General features: G+C 41.4%; 2 protein-coding genes across 4 annotated transcripts in view; both read right to left on the reverse strand.

The window, feature by feature from the left end:
- The window catches only part of kmt2d (lysine methyltransferase 2D), a 29,828-nt gene extending 18,788 nt beyond the window's left edge, over nt 1-11,040 (reverse strand). Inside the window, exons 1-24 of one of the 3 annotated variants that reach the window (XM_020704649.2) lie at nt 10,014-11,040; nt 7,554-7,636; nt 7,271-7,376; nt 6,929-7,131; nt 6,732-6,841; nt 6,465-6,627; nt 6,140-6,311; nt 5,889-6,003; nt 5,594-5,772; nt 5,231-5,493; nt 4,994-5,104; nt 4,125-4,903; nt 3,887-4,000; nt 3,607-3,720; nt 2,835-2,939; nt 2,576-2,757; nt 2,170-2,334; nt 1,586-1,695; nt 1,461-1,502; nt 1,184-1,372; nt 919-1,104; nt 713-835; nt 240-331; nt 27-156 (exon numbers count right to left, since the gene is read on the reverse strand). In XM_020704649.2, the coding sequence (XP_020560308.1) occupies nt 27-156; nt 240-331; nt 713-835; nt 919-1,104; nt 1,184-1,372; nt 1,461-1,502; nt 1,586-1,695; nt 2,170-2,334; nt 2,576-2,757; nt 2,835-2,939; nt 3,607-3,720; nt 3,887-4,000; nt 4,125-4,903; nt 4,994-5,104; nt 5,231-5,493; nt 5,594-5,772; nt 5,889-6,003; nt 6,140-6,311; nt 6,465-6,627; nt 6,732-6,841; nt 6,929-7,131; nt 7,271-7,376; nt 7,554-7,602 (3,802 nt within the window). In that variant the 5' untranslated portion in view covers nt 7,603-7,636; nt 10,014-11,040. Of the gene's footprint in view, nt 1-26; nt 157-239; nt 362-712; nt 836-918; nt 1,105-1,183; nt 1,373-1,460; nt 1,503-1,585; nt 1,696-2,169; nt 2,335-2,575; nt 2,758-2,834; nt 2,940-3,606; nt 3,721-3,886; nt 4,001-4,124; nt 4,904-4,993; nt 5,105-5,230; nt 5,494-5,593; nt 5,773-5,888; nt 6,004-6,139; nt 6,312-6,464; nt 6,628-6,731; nt 6,842-6,928; nt 7,132-7,270; nt 7,377-7,553; nt 7,637-8,114; nt 8,317-10,013 lie in introns of those variants that run through there. The other 2 variants (XM_011477091.3, XM_020704648.2) reach the window with 2 other exon arrangements.
- Nucleotides 11,041-13,945: 2,905 nt separating this feature from the next.
- dhh (desert hedgehog) lies at nt 13,946-18,609 on the reverse strand. Its single transcript, XM_020704652.2, has 4 exons — nt 18,333-18,609; nt 17,614-18,033; nt 15,177-15,438; nt 13,946-15,087 (listed from the first exon to the last, which is right to left on the reverse strand). The coding sequence occupies exons 2-4, from the start codon at nt 17,920-17,922 to the stop codon at nt 14,297-14,299; spliced, it is 1,362 nt and encodes a 453-aa protein (XP_020560311.1). The 5' UTR covers nt 17,923-18,033; nt 18,333-18,609; the 3' UTR covers nt 13,946-14,296.
- Between the last annotated feature and the right edge of the window lie 1,419 nt (nt 18,610-20,028).

Here is a 20,028-nt window from a genome sequence, read left to right on the forward strand (position 1 = left end):
CGTGGAGTTTCAGTTCGTGTTCTTACTTTCTGACGTGACATTTCTGACTGCTGCTGGTAAAGAAGGGCGGACAGGGCCTGCGCCTGGCCGCTGCCCAGGGACCATCATCACAGCTTTCTTACTGAAATCTATTAGTGTCTTCCCAAAGAAAGCTTCCTGTAAAAGAAAGAGAAAAGAGAAAATTTAACTCCAGGGAAATTTTACAGCCTGTTTGAGGAGCACTCTGTGAGATCACAAACCTGCAGATACGATGGAAACATGTCTTCAAGTTTGCCTCTCTTTCGGCCCCGGCGCTTCTTGGCCTGCTCCTCGCCTTCTGCTGCTTTGGGATCTAAGATGTTATCTATGTCAGGGTGGGGCCCTAAACATACAAAACCATCACGTTCAATTACCTATTCTCACAATAGTATCCTAAATTGTAGACTCTAAATATTCAAGAATGATGAAGACATCCAAACATGAATATTCTGGATTTGAAAGCATTGAAAGATTAATTTCAATGATTAATTCCTGTAATCATTGATTACAGTTTCATCTGAGTGACTAAATAACTGTGGACATTTTTGTTACGCTACACTAAAACCAGTCAGAGAATTTTAATATTCTGTAGCTGGAAATAATATGAATAAAGCTAAACGCTGACTATTAATGAAATAAAACTAAACTAATGAACGCATAAGTAAAATTGTTAAATACAGTTGCTGTCACCAACCTTCTTCGATGGTTCTTTCTATTGGCTGTCCATCTAAAGTGGTCTCTCCGGCCAGCTGGGCAAAGAACTCCTTCTTCATTCTCGTGTGACACTTCCTTTGTCGCACCATGAAGCCCCCGATCCCTGAGGCAATATGCAAATAAACAACCTGTGAGCTTTTTTCAGGAGCCTTAAGATGACATTTGTTGATGTTGCGGTAGGTTTACCAGGCCGGTATGGTTTCCTCTTCCTTTTTTTGCTGTCTTCCGTCTCCTCTGCTCCTCCTTTGAGGCCCTCGCAGTCAGCCATGCCTTCTGCACCTCCTTCAGCCCCGCCATCCCTGTCACCCCCTTCTCTGTCAGGGCTCCCCGGATGATCCATTTTGGACTCGCATTCCATGGGTTCCCCACAGCCTGGATGAAGACAAATAAGTGATTGATCCACATTTGAAACTTGCTCAGGAACCAGTGAATGCGCATAAAAAGTTCTAACCTTTTCCCTCCTCTCCTTCCCCTTCAACCTCTCTTAGATCCATTCCGTCAGAACCTCCTTCACAACACAGAGTGCCCAGACGGGAGCGACGCTGACGTCTCTTATGCAGAGGAGACATGGAGATGCTGCGAAGCAGGGACATGCCCGACTCGGTAAGCCACACACCCTCCAACCGATAGAACTGGGGTTCTGCGAAGTGACATCAAATACAAAGAGCCATTTTTAGCATGACAGAACAGGCATGAGACCAGATCATAAATAAGGAAAAGTCCCTTACCCGGCTCCTTAATTTTTATTGACGCCATAATGGCCGATTCCACTGTTGTGAGCAAGTGCAAATGTTATAAAAGGATAATTAGGTCACCAAAACAATCGAAAAATATCCAAAGCATTGGGGCTCACCAGCTGGTTTTGGAGCATATGGAGTGCAGGATGTGCATGCAAAGCCCTCATCAGAAGCTTGTTCCACCTCATCCTCTGTATACAGACTCTCACAGACAGCATGGACCCATCTGGAGGGAAACAAATACAACTTTACGGCTAGAAGTCATTCTTCAAAGAAAAAAGGGGAAAAAATGTAAATCAGCGATCTTTTCCGTGCCTAATGCCCGTACCAGCCCACTCATGGATATCTTATCTAATATAAGACATGCACTGACCCATTTTATTTTGGCTTCAAGCACATATCATCAGCAGTCACAGTGAGGATTTGGTATTAAGGTTTGCCTTGAATTCTTTGAGGTATTTTGCATATAAAACAGTAACCATAATAAGCAAAACTCCTTCAAGAAAAGGCTCTAAATTGGCTCTATAGGTGTTATAGGAAAAATAAAAACAGTTAGAAATGATAAAAGCTTAAGTCAAATGATAAGTTAAAAGTGAATTAAAGCTGTGATATTAGCCTAAAAAAACTTAGAACAGATGGCAAACGGTTTCCTTTCCATTTTCTATTTGAGCACCTTTGATTGTAAAAGCTTGGCACCCACCGATCGCAGTACTGACACTGCAGTAGCAGCTCTTCCTCCATGAAGTTTTCTCTGCAAACTGGACACGTAACGAGGCTGGCACACGGACCACAGTGAGTGTAATTGTTCTGCCACTCACAGTGGAAACCTGGTGAGTTGGAACCACACTGGACACAGCACACACACCTAGAACGAAGATGAGAGCATTCAACAAAAACATTCAGCCAAAGTGCAAAAAAGGGGATTCTAAACAGACGGGAAAAAAACATGAGCTTCTGAATTGTTCATGTAAAGTTGAAGCACAACCAATCCAGTATTTTACATAGTATGCAAATGTACATGTTCATTTTCATTTGACCCATTTCAAAGCTACAAGGCTGCATAAAATGTTGCATTTATTATATTATAGAGGAAGGGGGGGGGTTACCATTTGCACTTCCAACCCCCCTTTGGTACAGTGTGCAGGGGTGGATCCAGGCAGTAAGTATGATAGCTGACATCGCAGTCGTCACACAGCAGCAGACGAGAGGGGTCGGAGGCTTCTCCGCACACTTCACAAACAATACATTCCAAACAGCGCCAGCCCTTACGCAGCATCGTCTTGGTGATCTGCACAAGAGAGTCCCATCAAGCACTGAGGAGAAACACAGCGCTCAAAATGAAACTGGAGATGACAATGATCTTACTTTGCTGTTCACGCAGTAAGGGTGATAACACTGAGCACACTGAGCACAAGCTAGCAGCTGACCCTCCACACCCTTTCCAAAGCTGCCGCACACAACGCACATGTCCTGAAACAGAGGAGAGAGCGAGAGTCAAACAAACGCTTCATTTGCATTGAATGAAAGTAGCAACTGCAGGCACTTGCAGAGCAAATTGATGCAGATGAGTTTCCCTCAAAAACAGATCGTTCTGTTTCAGACACTCCATGGAAACAACTGATGGCAGCATTACACGAACCTGAACACCCCGAATGCCTTATTTTACTGTTTCGCCTAAATTTACATCTTTGTAAGTGGTTGTTATCCTGAACAGAATGCGGCCAGGTTTGCAGTCGCCCCATTGTTTTGGTCATGACAGTTTTGCACTAAGGTTTGGTCTTTCTGTTGCTCTCTGTGTTTGTAGTTAACCTATTTACAGGTTAAAATGCTAAGTGCTTTAAAAAATGGTTATTCCACTGCAATATTGTATTGATTATGTCTTAAGAAACACAGAGTAGTGAATGTAATGCATTATAAAAGGGAGGAGAAGAGGAGAGCACAGAGTGATGGGTTTAAACAAAGCACAACATGCAGTTTTGCATTAGGAGATTTCATTATTTTTAAGAGTAGAAAATAAATAGATATGTGGGTGGATTGCCAAACACTTGTATGAAGAGTTTTCTAAATCCAGTTGGTCAGCTTAGTTATTATTTTGTATGGAAAGCCTGAGGTTAAGAGGTCAAAACAAAGGCTGTACCTGGAGCAGGACAAATTTATCCGTGTTTGAGAAAAGCACCACGGTGTTCTGCATGGTGTCATCTTCCTCCTCCTCTTCCTCCTTACTTAGTCCAGTGTCTGAGGTCATGCTTAGCTGTAAAAGGAAAAATAAACAAATAAAGAGTTATTCTGTTAAGTAAAGTGGAATTATGGAATCTATAAGAATATGTACGATGGCAAATGAAACAGGAATGTTCCTAATGCTCTGCTGAGTGCTTTACAATGACCTAAAATGGATCTGAACAGTGCATTAACCTTACCAAGAAGGCATCAATGCAGGAAGCCATAGCTTTGAGTCTGGACCTCCCACCACGCCCTCTGCCGGCGCCACCACCGCGAGGTCGGCGCTTTCCAGGAAAACTACTGCTTCGACCCTTCAATTCAGAAGATTTAAATAAAATATATGTCAAACGTTGTTTTGTTTTTCTAAATCAGAAACAAACCAAGACACGAAATAGCAGAAGACTTTAAAGCACAAATGGCCAAAGAAGAATTCACCTGTTTGACCCTGGAGCGACCTGGAGATCCTCTCCGCCTTGCCTTCTCTCTGTCACTTCTGAACGGTTCAAACGGAAGCGAGTCATCGGTCTCTGTGAGCAAATTATCACCATGAGACCGACTACCAGGAACAAGGCCGGGCTCCATAGACAGCTGAAGATCAGGTTCCCCTGGAGAGCCCAAGAAGCCACTGCTGCTCTCATCCCCATGGCTAATACTGGACATGTCATCCAGCAGCAGCTCAGACTTAACCTCCTGCAGGTCCTGCTTTAAATCCACACCGTGTCTTTTAATTAACTCGTCATCCTCTTCCTCCTCTTCATCCTCAGATTGAGGAAGTAAACTTCCTTCTTCCATGTCCAGAGCAGAGACTGCTTCCTGGGTGTCCACCAGATTAGGAAACTGGGAGTCTGAGTCTGGGTATAGACTTCTCTCCTGTGTATAATTCATGGACAAAAGTTCTGTTTTGTCCATAGATACAGTTGGTGACTTGAAAGACTCCTTTCTAGATGGTTCCACGTCACTCATGTCCCCAGATTCACTCTGTGGGGTTTCCTGTTTAACCGTCTGAGTAGCCTCTAGGTTTTCCTGCTCCGTCTCCATCTCAACGTCTCTGGGATCTTGATTTAACGCTGGTGTTGGTTTGAGGCCGTCATTAGATGGGGATTCCACTTTGGGGCTGATAGGAGCAGTGGCTAGTCGTGTCTGGCTGAGAGGCTCTTCTGGTCTCTCATCGGTGGCAGGAAGACGCGGCCCCCTTTGCTCCGTTGTCGCACACTCTACATTTGGGGTTAAATATATGCGACTGTGAGCACCATCATCCTGGTTATTTTTTAAATCTGCTTTTCCACAATGTTTTCTGGGTTTACCTGTGGACACAAGTGGTGCAGGTGAGGTCTGACCTTCCATTGTCACGCGTAGTTCCCTCTCCACGCTTCTGTCCTCAATATGTGGTTGTGTAATAGGAGAAGATTCCACCCCTTAAAAGACAACAAACTTACCGAGTGCTCTTCAAACGTAAAATATCCTCAAACTACACTTTACGTACAACTTTACATGATTTTCCTGTAAGACCGATCTGCCTCAAAGTGCGAATTCAAACTTACCCAAATCCATGGGTGTCTGTTTTCCTGACTCATCTCCTGACTGAGCCGTCTCCAAGGTTCCTTTCTGTTCTGGCTTCTCTTTTACTAAATCCTCCCCCTCTTCAGGGACAGTGTCAGCACCTGTTTGGATTGTCGTCTCCTCGTTGGTCTGCACCTCCATCAAGCAGATTTTAGCCACAGGCTGCTGATCCTCTTTACAAAGCAGGCAAACTGCCTTGGCATCGACACCTTCCGTGAGTGAAGAGCATTCGCTGTGCATCCATCTAAGAGTGATCAGTTTGATCAAAACATGTACAATAGATACACACCGTCACACTGGCAACTCTGACTTCTAGTAAAAATGAAAAAAGAAAAAAAGCTAACCTGTGACAGAGGCTGCAGCACTGGAGGCTGACAGACGGGTTGTCAGGTTTGCTGCAAACGCAACAAATTGAGCTGCGATGATGCTGGCAGCCCTCGCACAAGGTGTAGCTCTCAAACCACTGGGCCGTGCCGGGCAGAACCAAACCGTGAACACCGCACTCCATACACACACGGCAACTCTGTCAAAATACAAAGGTTTGAAATTTACTAAATCACCCATGCCTGTTTAAAAAATAAAAACCTACTAACACATTTACAAATCCTGCTAAGGTAAACACAGATAAATATGACTTACTCTGCATTTCCAGCGGTCAGAGGGCACAGAATCCATGGCTGGCTGAAGACAGAAGGTGTGGCATCCTTTCTCACAAGAGTCACACACCAACATTTTGGAGTCTTCTCCTGGTTGTCTATAAAAAAAAGAATATAAGCAATTACCAAATAATACCACTAGGTGTTTAAAGAATGTAAACATTGTCCAAAAGGTTTGAGAAATTGACTTGTATTTAACTTATTATTTACTTAGAATTAACAGAAAGGACAAACCTGCAGGTCTGACACACTTTACACTCTGGACACTGCCATCCTGCTCGCAGAATTGGTGTGGCACCAGTGTCCAAACAGGTTGCATGATAATGTAAGCCACAGCCCGTGCAGAAAAGCAAGTCAGTGAGATCACCTGCAGAGTCGCACACCGCGCACCAAGAATCCTCCCCAGCTGCAAACACAACAAATCAATAGGTTTACAAAGCTGAACAGCAAAAACAAAAAAGAACATTTTGCACTTTTTCCGCAACACGTAATAAGGACAAGATTTTCGCAAGTCATACGGACATAAAAATTCAAGTATTTTTGTGTGGGATCCGCTGACCTAACTCCTCTGCCTTATTGAAGTGCTCCGGACAGAGAAGGAGCAACTCTTTCATGGACTGAAAGGATCCGCTGGCTGCAGAACAGGGGAAGTGGTAGAATCGAGTGCAGCCCTCTATGTGGCATCGTATAGTTGCACCAAACCTTTTGCAATATTCGCAAATCTGAAAAGAAGCAAGTGGTGGAAAATTACAGAAGGGTAAAGTTTTAGAAAGACTTCAGTTTTAGCTTTCATTATTTATTCCAAGTCAGAGAGTAATAATCGTACTTGTTGAGTCCCTGAGATAATAGCCTTATCCACATTCTCCAGTTCCTCATCCTCTGTCTGATTTACCCCCTCTGACCACGCTGCACACCAATGATGAACCCAACAACCACCTGGTAAAGATGAAGCAAAACATCAGCAAAAAAATAAATAAATAAAAAGATGAAACAGAGTATTAGAAAACATGTCTTAAGTTTAACCTGAGTCATCAAGGAGTGCTCTCAGACAAGGAGAGTCAGAAAATCCAATGGAAGACAGGTCATCATTTCCAGGCTTTGGCAGCTGGGAAGCTGATCTCTTGTGGGCTGGCCGCTCAAACGGCAGCTCAAAATATCTCAGTTCCCGCTGTCCGTGTAAGCTGCGCTCCAAACAGTTACAAAGCGCACAGACACGGACACTCTCTCTGTATGTATAAAAAACAAGTACAAATTAATAACCAACAAAAGCCTTCCTTTACCATCCAAGCAAAACTTGGTTGCCAACTATAAACAATCAATTGGGGATCATGCAAAACCCCTTTCTGATGTAAGAGAACAACTTACAAAGATGAGGCAGAGGAGACCGCCTTAATGTCAGACTCGTGAGCAGCAGAGCCTTTGGACAACTCCTCAGGTAAGACAGGCTGCCTTGCAGAAGCACTATCATCAGCTAGAGAATTGGAAAAGAAAAAAGTTAAATAAAAGCTATTTGAAAGAAAAAAAATACATCAAAATCACAATTTTTACTTGTTACGTTTATTTGTTTAACCTGTCGAATAATCTAAAAGAAAATGAAATGCATGTCCTTCTCTGTATTAGAAACGGACAATCCAAAAAGCACTTTTACCTGTTGGTTCAGAGTCATTCTCTTCGCAGTTTGATTTCTGCTCATCCATTCCCTGCTGCTGCTTTGATCTCTTTGGCAGAGATCTGGAAAAAAAAAAAGAATAAATACATCACTTCAAATTGTGAATTTTATCTTAGGAAATTACCTTGTAAAAACAAATCAAATTGTCTTAAACAACACAGTGAACTGTCATTTTATTATATTATGATTTTAAAAAATCTGTGTTTTTTTAATAGAAATAAAGAAAACGTTAAGACTTGTGTAGTATACCGGCTGATGTTCATCGTGAAACAACTCGATTACTTTTTATAAAATTATTTGTAGAAAAAAAGGGGAAATCAAACACTAAACTTCCAGCGATTGGAACTAGCCTTAAACTATTTAAAAATCCAGCCCAATAATGCGTCAACTAAAAATCTGGCACAACTATATCTTCACTTTAGATTATATCCTATGATCGGACGACGATTAGTAGAATGAAAACGCAAACTCAATAAGTAAGCGCGAAGGTTACGTGCGACCGAGCGCTCGAAATGTGCTTTATATATTCACATCTTTTACCAAGCAATGCATAATCCAAATAGTTGAGGTCTTTGAGGTCAAAAAGCCGGTGAACTATGCAACTATCATTATATTTTTTCTAAATAAAACAACCACAAATCGGGATACACAAAGGAAATTCAACTTCCGTATGTGCAGCTTCCTGTTGCAGCAGTGCTCCCTTCGGGCAGAACCTCGTCGAAGGCTATACAGTTCCGCTACAAGATTTGTGCAACCAAATATGGATAAACAAACACTGTATGTGTAAAAACACGAATTGGCTTTTATCGAAAAAGCAAAATAAAAAATATATATATATATATTTTTTTTTAATCCGGGTCCTCGTAACACGCAACATATCAGTCGATTCGCGGGTACACTCTGCTGCTCTTACAGCCTCGCCAGTATTTGTTTACATGGTTGTAAATCCCGTATGTAATCCCGAAAGTGAAAAAGAGACCGAGAAAAATTACCTTTCTTTTTACAGACTATAGTAATTACATTGTGACTTTTCTATAAAAAGAACTCCTATTCCAAATTCCTCCTTCCCATTTATTATAAAGTAATTAGAAAACCAAGCAGTAAAACTAGGACATAACAGATTTTTGATCACGGTCCTCTTTTTTTCTGTCAAAAGCAATTTTGAAGCACAAGATTAATTCTATAGTTTGTAGTCATTGTAATATAGTTTTAGATTATGCATATTTAAGCATGGAGACACATTGTACGATGTCACTTGTAACGAGAAAGTAGCAAGCATGAAACAATGAGAAGGACGGTGTGATTTGGTGAAAAAACATAAAAAGCCTTACAAATTGAGCCAGTTAGAACTACAGTAACTCGGCATCACATCGTTAAAAATAGCAAGAATACAAATGTAAAAAGATCTAGAGTAGAAAATGCAATATTATATCCAGCACATATTAAACTAAGGAATAATCTGGTGTCTTTTTGGGGGCTTGTTGTTCGTTCATACTAACGGCACATCCTAAATTACCACGGTAATGCTGCGCACAAAAGCGCGATTACAGTGAATTAAATGGTTTGAAAATGAAACCATAATGGATACACAATACAATGGCGATGTTTTAAATATACATGTTTACAACTCCGAAACATTGATTATATTTTTAGGAGTAAAGGCTAATTCACTGTGTTTGTTCTGACATTACGCGTGTGTTGTAAGCGCTGATCTAAACCGTTTTTGTGTCATCTCGTTATTTACACAGACATTAACTGCGAGCGTGTCCTGAAATTATTTTTAGCAAAAAAATAAATTGACGCTATATCATGATTGTTAGCACACGAGATCCTAGATATAGTGTTGCGACCATACACACATAGTATTTATGAGAGTTAAGACTTCAGTGTTAAAATCCTCTTTGCTTGTTTGTGTTATGTACCAAGAGTCGTGTGATTCGTTCAAGTGCCAATGTTAGATCTGGTAAGATTTTACATCCAAATTAAGTCCGTGCTAAGCACGACTATTCCTTAATGTAAACATCAACTTCAAGAGGTTTATTCAAACCAGCAAATAGACATGTCCATGTTACTGGCGACAAGCTGGTTTTGAAATGCTAACACAACTACATACAGTGACGTAGCATCAAAGTACAACGAAGAAATAATAAGACTGCATGTAATAATTCACACAGGTAGGCTTTCTTTTCAAAAGTGGCAGATGGTCAAACGGTGGATGAAAACGTCGACAGAGTTAACGCGAAACAACTACAAGTAAACGCAGAAGTAATTTAGCTAGCGCTCCAGCAACTAGATACCCCCCCTCATTTGGTCCAGACGAGTAGTTAAATGCTACCAATGGCAGAGCTAACAGCCGGTCTAAGGTCAGTCCTGATGTCTCAATCAAGGCATCATGTATGATGCAAAAAGTTCAGAAATGTCGTAAATGTGCCCGCTTACCTCACACAAACGGTACCGTCTCCTCGTGCATCAGCAAAATCCAAAGAGCCCCACAAAGTCCAGAATTGCGGATGGTCGCTTCATTTTAAGTACCGGACTAACGCTTCGGCTAGCCGGTTGCTGTGGGAGTGGGGGAAGTGCAGCACGGTGGCGGAAGGCAGGCTGTGCTAGCTCTCCAACCAGATGGACAGTCACCAACCTAACCAACGACCAGCGCTCACTATCAAGTGGTTGTACAGCGTCGGGGAACTGTTAAGCACAAACACATGTCGAAAAGCCAATCCACCACCTACAAAAACGTTTCTAGGCTTCAAGCAATGGCTCCGTGGTAGTAAATTTAGCTTGAATGCTAACATCAGTTAGCTTTAGTGCTGTTCTGGAATCTCACTGGCGAGGTCGTTGAGGCAAGTTTGCACGAAAACTGGGTTTTCGGAAAGCACAGTCCCAGACTTTGTAGCAAGCGAAAGAAAGGCCGGTTTCTTTGAGTTATGGTGACCGACAGGATACTTATCGACCAACATTCGCAGCTAAAGTTTACATGGATATCCTCGTTTGGGTCACTTGCATCTCTTCACTAAACTGCGCTGCGTCCTCACTCGGTTGTTCCGCTAAAGTTGCTAGCCGTGTTCGACAAAAACAACTACGTCAAAATAAAACACAAGTCGTGTCAAAGGAACAAAGAGAAAAGCCATTCATTTTCGGCTAATCGCTCAACTATTCTGTGGGATAATTACACAGTGTGCATGAAGCATTTTAATCTGGCGAATCGATAGCAGCAGCAAATGATGGTGGATGCTAAATATTAGGTCATTAGATTTTCGGAAGCCATTTTTATTAAATCGTTATTATTGGAACTTCAAGGCTGTCACGGTGGCCGCTGAGCGCTTCTACTGTTAAAAACAAGCTGCCTTCGAAATTTCGACGTCTTTTTTTGCTTTATTTTTATGTATACATTTTTTCTTTCATTATTCACCAAAAAACAAATGTACAGTACTCTGCTGCCTGTATAATGTATTTTTGCAATCGTGAAGTAATCCCGTTTTTAACCATGTTTCTGTGAATGTACTTTGCATTTAGGACATTTAGGACATTTGTTATTGAAGAATTATAAATAATATCCTTGAAACTTAAGAAATTCCTTATACAGTCCTCTCAAAAATAATGGAAAAACCAGATTTCATCTTTAATTCTTCCACAAATTTGTCTTGTATTTGAAGATAGTAAAGTATTCTGTAGTTTGTGGTAGTTATTTTGCTATTTAGGGCAAAACTACCACTAAAACAGCTGAGGAATGAACAGAATATGGTGTTTTTTTAACATGTTCTTGCCATGTTTTTCTGACGATGGAGGACATTTCTAAAGAAAATTAAGTTTGAAATTGCATTTCTGTGTGTTTAATTCAAATCATCGTGAATAATGAGCAGAGGGAAAAAATGCAGTAGAATAAAGATCATATTTGTGATTAGTATAGGCGGGCTACAAGCTCCCTGCTCCATACCATGATGCATCCGCAGACAAATAGATCCATGTACGTCTTTGTTTTCCTCGTCTGAGCTGGAATCTGGATCAAAACTGTACAGCTGGATAACCCTGACATTGTTCTTTTTTTATTTTTTTAACTGCTAATGTTTGGTTGGGGTTGTGAGGGGCAGTGAGCTAGTGGGAGAGCGTGTAAACAGATGGATGACGGGAAGTGGAGGTAGACTTTCCCCTCGCCAACAGTCCCACTCACAACTACTGCTTCTCTGCAGAAACTATGTCCTACAATTGACAGCGTTTGTTTATTTTTTTCAGCTAAAAACAGCGTAATCATAAATAAAAGAACACTGGGAACGCTTTTAAAGTGGATCAAAAGATGACTGGAGCGGTACTTGAAATAATAAACTATATTTTTTGGAAATCATGCAGAAAAGATCAGCCCAGATTTACTATTTATATATGGGTTTTTTTTGTAGGTATCTTTCACACAATTTGACACAAAAATATTTTCTTATTGTTGGTTTCTACAATCTCTGGTTCTGTAGTGACCAAAGCAACAACCACCCCCTGTCATCTTTTAATAAACCCACAGTAAAAAATAAAAGGAAAATTCCCCTGGGGCAGTACACCTATTACAGCAGGTCTAATGTCATTGAGGTGATACTATGAATTTACAGAAAATGAGGTTGGGTAAGCATTGCAAGGAGGTCATTGATTTAATTCATATCAGGTCCTGACATACCTTAGAAAAGAGCACCTGTTTGTACCTGGATGTAAGTGTTGAGAGAGAAGAAACTGTACTAAAAGCATTAAATATGAAGTGAATTTTGATGCTGACACTTTGAATTCTTCCTTGTCTTGCTGTAATTAAGCACACAGTGGATTAATGTGAGCAAGCAGAAGGTGTTCATACGTCAGAGACGTACACACATTTATTTTCCAGATTTACACTTGCTAAAGAACATCGGATTGACAAACCTTAACTTTCATCATTTTTTTGTGCAAAACATTTGTATATAAAGATATAAATGGTTAGTCAGTAGAAGACAAACCAGTTACATTTTTTTAGAGCTTTTTTCATAAATTTCTTCCAGAAACATTCATTCAAATCTGTATTTAACTAATTTTTTAAACAGAAAGAGAAGTTGCACCATTCTTGTGAACAGAAAGACAAACAAATACCTTCATTTCTATCATTTGTTGCAGTTCTTACCAGATAAAAATTTTTACCTGCACTTGTGTGTGTAGAGGAAGTGGGGATCTACCTTCCCCCTTCAGGAAGTCAGGCCCTTTGATTTCACTAAATGTGATTATGGTGTGTTTCATTTGACCGCAGTGTTAGAGAATCACTTTACCTGAATGTGGGGTGAGCACGTTTTAATGTTGAAAACAGGTTATTACAGTTCCAACCAGCAGGATTACTTAACTCTCCATTCAGCTTTAGGAAAATTGGATTAGATTTTGGGGGGGCTGAGACCAGTTTAGAAAGCAGCAGTTGATTGGTCAGTGGATGTAAATAGAGGGTGGTTTTATGAGAGCAGGCCGCTCCTATTGGTCAGCAACTGAAGCCAGTGCTTTCCCATCTGGCTCCTGTGTTTGTAATGATAATCCCCTAGAATACCTTCACAGATGTTTAAGGCAGAACACAAACCAAAAGAGAACACACATTTTTTAAAAATAAAGATTTGTAATAGATTTGTAATAAAACCATAAGAGAATAAATAAAAAAAAATAAGTGCATAATTAGGTAATTGATTGTTAATTGATTATGTTAATATTATGGCTTTATTTTCAGCTAATTGATTTTTGACACTGTTTTTAAATTATTTTGGTAAATATTATGTTTTTGGTTGTCTTTGAAGACAATCTTTAGTAATAAAAAAGACTCCCATACTATTCCTAAATATAACTTACTACCACAATAGAACTACTTGATGTGTAATTATCGGTATTACACATTAAATCAATGTTTAGAAGTCATATTTTATGGATTACATTGGTCTGCAACTGAAATTTGAGGGTTTTGGCATTATCAGATCCTCCACTAGAGGGCGCAGGAGTTAATATTTGTCCACAGCTTTCAATTCTTAAGAACTTTAAAAATGTAAAGTTTTTTTTTTTAAGTAAATCAAATTTTGGAGTGTGAGACATTGAACAAAAGTAACAATCTATGAGTGTGATACTTTAAAAAAGCAATCAGCTCCCTCTGACATTCTAAAAGAAAAACTAAGCTAATGAGGTGAAAAGGTCTGAAAATGTCAAAGTGGAGCGAAAGTGAGGGGAATATTAAGTAAGTCTTGGCTTCTCATTAACTTGTAAACTCTTAAATTTGCCACTGGGAAATAGCTGCAGTGAGTTACATGCACCAAACAGGAACTCGTTGTACTTAAAATGGTTACAATGTCTTTATCAAGGACAATAGGTTACTTCACACATTGAAAACAATTGGTGAGTTGCTTCATTAAAATAATACTTTTATTTGTTTTATATCATAACACCATGTCAGTTCATACAATACAAGTGGTGTATTTATAAAAAAAGGAACATATACGCATATATTATTCAGAAAGTACAAAAATAAAGATTCTGTTGCTATGGAAATTCATTCTTTTTCTATTTGAACAACATTTATCCCTTTTTAAGTGAAATACTTTCAAAAAATGAGTGATGTACAAATGTAAAAGGTCATTTAAGCATTGTCTGACAAGCTCTTTTGACGTCATGATGTTGTTAGCATTTTTTGTATTATAATACATTAAAGTACTAACATTGCACAGAAATGTATTTTTTTTTGTTTCAGGATTTTAAGGATAGAATAAATTGGAGTCTAACAAGACCCATGCAAATCTGTACAGTAACCTGGCATACCAGTGAATTTTTGACAAGCGCTTCTCTTGAATTTTCATCCTGAAAGGTTCAGTAAGATTATTATGTTTGTGTAGAAAACCCTCATTTATACCTTCTTTCTTTATGGTCAAAGTGCTAAAATGTGACCTAATGTTTGTCAGAGATATTGAACCAGTTGTGGTTTGATCTGCTGCTTCTGCCCAAAGTAGCTCCTTCAAGGAATAAAAGAGTCTCAGAGGTCCAAAGGCCCAGTGTGCAAGTCTGTGATCCTCCACCAGTGCATAGCTGGAGGCCAGCACCCTGTCAACAAACAAGGTTCCAGCTTCTGTCAAGGGCGCATACACTCCCACACTTTCTGCAACTGAAACCGAGACGATGGGGGACGGCAGGGTTTGACTGTCTGCTGTGCTGATGAGGACACAGTCTCCCGTTTTGGCCCTGCTAGCAAAACGAGCCTGGTACTCGCTTATGTCATGTCCGCAGTTTGGGGCTAAGAAGACTAAGTGATGCGGAGTGAGGACCAGTGTGTACCCCTCTTCGGTCTCCAGAGACAGAAACGTAGACACGCTTTCCTGGTCCTGGTGAAGAAAGGAAAGGACTCGAGTGTACACCACCTGACCCGTGTCGGACAAAGCCATGACCCTGTCGCCAGGAGCCAGTGAGGACAAAGTCTTCTGCCTTCCCCCAGCAAGAGTAACCCGGGCCCAGCCAGGGAAACAGCCCCCTCTCTCCACAGCAACAGAATGGTCTGCAGGAGGATGAGCAGAAAAAACATTATCCCTAAAACATATTGGCTTAAATAACTTCATTTACTGAAGTTGTTATTCTTAAACCTACCCGCCTTCACTGAACAATGAACGTGATACTTGGACTCATAGTGGACCCAGTCGAAGCCGGCCTCCACGGCCAGCTGGGCCAAAAGGCCGTACTTCTCGGTTTCCCTGTCATCAGTGGTTATATCCACTGCCCGGCCTTCGTAGTGAAGAGAGCCTTGAGGGTGGTGACCATCTTCATCCCAGGCCTCTGTCACACGCAAGTGAACCCCAGGCCACTGGTTCATCACTGCAATGGCCAGCCTGTTCAGGCAGTCCTTACATCGCTGGAACAGAAAGAGCAGCAGACGGCTTGAGTTTGGCACAGCGAGGCACAGATTTGTGGACTGGTTCCACGTGCAGTACACCGGCTTCAAAACACAATAAAAAGGAGTGTAGAAAGACCTCAACTTAACATATTTGTCATCTGAAAGGTGGAGCTGTTATTGCGCTTTACCCTCCCAATGAATGCTGCGGGGGATATTCTAGCAAGACGTGATTATGGATTTTAACAGATTCATTTTATCTGATTTATTCACGTCTAAAGTGTAGAATTAAAAAGAAAAAGCATTAATTTAATCTTTTGTTTGTTTCTATAGCTAAAAAATAAGGATAAAAAATGCAGATTTTAATGTAAAATAGAACAAATCAGACCTATTTATTAAACAATAAACATCCATAGTTTTTTTGAGACTCATAAATGGGTGTAATTTAAATGTATCTTTTCTTTATAAGGTTTAACGGACTACTATTTAACAAGTTAAGGGTGGGTTCCTGGTTTCTATTCATAGGACAGGGTTTATGAGAAGGTCACATTTTCTTTTGTGTACTTTCTTAGTCTTTTTATTTATTTAGGGCCAATCCTCCCATCTTTGGTCACTTCATCCACACCAGATGGTATGCATGCTCTGTGGGCCAGATTCTGCTAAAGAAATGGGCATGTTTAATCGTTGATTAAAAACAGGAGTTTTACCACCGCCTACAATGCAATGGGAAGGTGCACCTTACAGACGGCTGTCAGGAACACTCAGCAGAAGAAGACCGTCATTCCTTAGTGCCCTCATTGGCTCTCACCCTAAGACCTTTTGTCTGCTGGCATCCAAACACACAATTTCTCCTCTACTCCGCTAAAGGCTGCCTCAACCTTATTCAAACAATCAGAGTGCAAGAAGTTTCCTACTGTAGCCAGTTTTGCGCATTCTTTGGCCTTTTCAACAGAGTGACAGAATAATCAAGGCCATTCTCTGCCTTTCCAGATTGTTCCAGGCTTGAGCTACTTGTTTTCACCCCAGGGACATTTGATCAAATATGCGCCCAGTGACTCTTAACACCCCCGTGGGCCATAATGTTACAGACTGTGTCAGCATTGTCGCAAAAGTGGCAAGTTGGAGAAGAAAACGATGACGTCTGCATCTGAGGTGATACAGTCGTCTTCTCCCGTATGCGTTTGCACTTGTGACTGGCAGCGCAGCAGAATTTGTAAGCTGATGGCGTGAAAGTGAAAGAAGGAAGCAGCAGAAGAACGTGTGAGCAGGAGAACAGTGCAGAAGAAGGCTAAGGTTGAAAGGATAGAGCAGGGCAGAGGGGAAGAATGTATGGGCACAGGCTTGGGAATGTGACAGCAAGAGTGAGGGACAGAAAACAAACTGGGTAGATTTCTCTCGCAGTGTCATTGAAGAGAGGCGCTTCATTGTCACAACTACAATAGTTGCCTTTCCAACGGTGCCATTACTTCAGCAGGCGGGAATTTTGTATAGGCGACCCTTTGGAGTCACCAAACGACGCACAAAGAGCGTCTTTCACATCTGGGCAAAAAAACAGGGGGCACATGCACACATATGAGGGCACACATGTACAACTACAGATTTCCATCAAATACAATCACTCTGGGAAGGAAAGAAACACACATTTTAGTCCCGAACAATCACAATCATTGCTGAGCTGATGGATATTCCCAAGCATGTTGGTGAAAAAAAAGCAATCAGAATAGAAGTTTCAGGGCATCAAAGCATTGTGAGTGGTCACCTATATGCTTCCTCTTGGAGGCCAACTGAGAGTCAGTCCTATGAATGGCTCTATTTCTAGTAAAAGATTAAAAGAGTTCTAGTTGAGAGACTCAGGTTCATTAGGGGGGCGGTGTTTATCTCTGGGAAGGGAGGCAAAGTTTGGTTAAAACTTACACAGGCTGCGTTGAGCATTTGTTTCATTTAAGAGCCAAGCACAGGCAGGTAAGTTTAGAAACATGAAAGAAAATCATGAACTTTTTCCATGAGGCTGTCAGATACCACCAACTCCTGTTAAGAAGAAGTTAGATTTTTTATAAATGCAAAAATATGTCATTTTTGGAGAAGAAAGCTTCTCTTAGTTGATCAGGTTTCCCCATTTGATGCCCAAAAAATACAATTCAGTAACACCTGGGTTGTCATAAGAGTTAATGGAATTGAATGATCCCCTGTTCTCACCTTAGTCATGAGGCGGTCTGCGTCGGTGTTCTCCTCATCTTTGAAGACAATGTCTGGATTGTAGTTGCACACCAGTTCATTAAAGCGCTCGGAGTCGCGTGTGATCTTGCCCTCTGCTCTTCCACTGGCCCCGAGGTTGTTTTCCGAGAAGTTTGGGAAAAACTGCTTGTAGTGCATGGCTGTGAGTTTCCTGGGCCTGGAGCGGATGCCATAGCCAGGGCCTGGTCCGCATCCCTCAACCAGCCACACACAGGTCCACGCAGCAAGCAGACAAAGCTGAACCAGACGGGCCCAACAGAACTGCTTCATTGATGAGGATGAGGGCTCCCAGGACTCAGAGGCTCACAGAGGCTACAGGTTTGTGATTGCAACTGAATGATGGTCAAATCTGGGTCCATTCCAATTCATGGATTATTGATGCTGATATGTTAATGATAAAAAATTACAGAATAAAGTTTCTGCTCAATAAGACACATTTTGTTTTTTCATTGTCTGTCATTGAAATGTAACTGTCCTTATGTATGTTGATTACACACAAGCAAAAACTGTTCAACAAGGATCTGATTGGCTGAACCGCTTTAGAAGTTTGGTCTCACTTGTTGTAAAAACAGAATCGTGTCTTGCAGCATTAGTTTCAGCAGCAGGCTGTGAAACTGGGAACTTCCTGCGTCCTCCAGAAGGACCTGCACGGTGACAGGTGGACGTTTCTGCTCACTTACCGCTTCTGTCTCCACGCACTTTCAAAACCTGACGCGCACTGGAAGCCAGATGGCTCCAAATTCCCCCCCAAAAAAGAAAAAGAAAAAGAAAGGAAAAAGGCAGCCGCTGCGCTCTGAGAGTCCCGCTCACATCCAGGCGCTCATGCTGACTGCTCCTCTAATTTTCTCCTCTGTCTTCGCCTCCTGACGCGTCCCAGCGCTCCTGGCCACCTTGCACCGGCCATTGGGTCTTATTAGCGTCCGGACAAGATTGCCCTCCCTTCCTCTATGCGCTCCCACCGCGACAGCACACGCCTCTAATTCAACCGTACAAAGAACATGTGATGCTCTCACAATGACCCTAACACCCTCCAGCTATTCACCTACTATTTTTGGCCAGATGACACTTTCATCTTTTTGGGGGGTTTTCCCAATGTTTTCCTTTGACATTTTACATTTCTGCTTAAAGTATTACAATAAATGAGAAAAATGGTCTCATTTGCTTGTAGCACATCCTTGTTTTGTCTACACCCATCTGAGTCACACTTGAGTTATAATCAGGCAGAGTTGAAGGTGAGGACCTAAGATTGAGCACAAGTGTCCAGCCTTGACACATTTGACCATGACTTAGAGTGCAGCCTTCCTGTCTTTAGGGAACAAGCGTGACCCTCCCCAAACCCCTCTTGATACCCACTAACCCCTCTAAGACCTTTTTTACTGGAAACACCCCATTTTTTTACGTTTTTATCCAGCTCCAAACAATGGCTGTGAGACGCATAAATAGTGTCAGATAATGCTAAAGAGGCAGCAGAAGAGGAGAATGTAAAGGGTGGGACATTGTAATCACGCAAGGAAGCTTAAATTAATGGCTGATTGAAGGTCAGAGTGCAACCGTGTTATCTGCTGCTTCATGGAGAAGACAGATTTCAGGGTTGTTGGATTTTTAAAAATAGTTTTTAAACACAGAATGAATATAAAGTTTTGGATAAACCTTTAAATTTCTCATATTTGATCAACTGGAGGTCACAGAGCTCCATACAGGCTTTGTGGTAAGTCATCCTTTTTCAGGGGGAAGTTTCCAGATGATCCCAGGATGTTGTGAGGAGGGGTTGCACCCAAAGCTGCATCTTCCTGTCCTTATGGTAAACACAGAGGAGGGTTCAATCTCGCTCCAGCGAGGCAGATGAGAGATGTCAGCCTTCGTAACAAATGCAGGGAATGACTCAATCGAAAAAAGCAACAAACACTTTGGCATCTACAATTACCCACACCAATGTTTCTCTTCAAAGGAATTCAAGAAAAAAGAATTTCCATCAGGCATAAAAGGGAAAGGAAGGAAACTGACATCTGTGGGTTTGAGATGGAAATAAAGTCATTATTAGTTTTTATTTTGGTGCCCCTGTCCTCCTCCCTCCCCCTGACTCTCTTTTGACTCTTAGTGTTTTACTCCCCCATTTCAGGATGGGAGTACATGGCTGAGTGAATGGTTTGGTTTCCTGCAATGCCTCAGCACAGAAAACGAGACCTTTCCTGCTCGAGTTGGCTCCACCTCCAAGCCGTTTTTAAAAGCGTTCACCTGCACTGATGTTCAAATACAGGATGAACCTGGAGATTAGACTTTCTTTGATTTGTAGAGACGTTAATGACTTACAGAAAGACTGATTACTCACTTATAACTGCAAACCAGTGTGCTCTCTCCAGCAAGTGCGGTCAAGGA

Source organism: Oryzias latipes, chromosome 7 (assembly GCF_002234675.1).
Source record: "Oryzias latipes chromosome 7, ASM223467v1".
NCBI classification, from domain to species: Eukaryota; Metazoa; Chordata; class Actinopteri; order Beloniformes; family Adrianichthyidae; genus Oryzias; species Oryzias latipes.

Bases quoted from the DNA above. Each gene is read 5' to 3' on its own strand.
- dhh (XM_020704652.2), bottom strand. From the start codon at position 17,922: ATGAAGCAGTTCTGTTGGGCCCGTCTGGTTCAGCTTTGTCTGCTTGCT. The intron at 15,439-17,613 runs GTGAGAACAGGG...TTTCTGTTCCAG, and splicing joins CAGACCGCCTCATGACTAAG to CGATGTAAGGACTGCCTGAA. The intron at 15,088-15,176 runs GTAGGTTTAAGA...ATCCTCCTGCAG, and splicing joins TCATTGTTCAGTGAAGGCGG to ACCATTCTGTTGCTGTGGAG.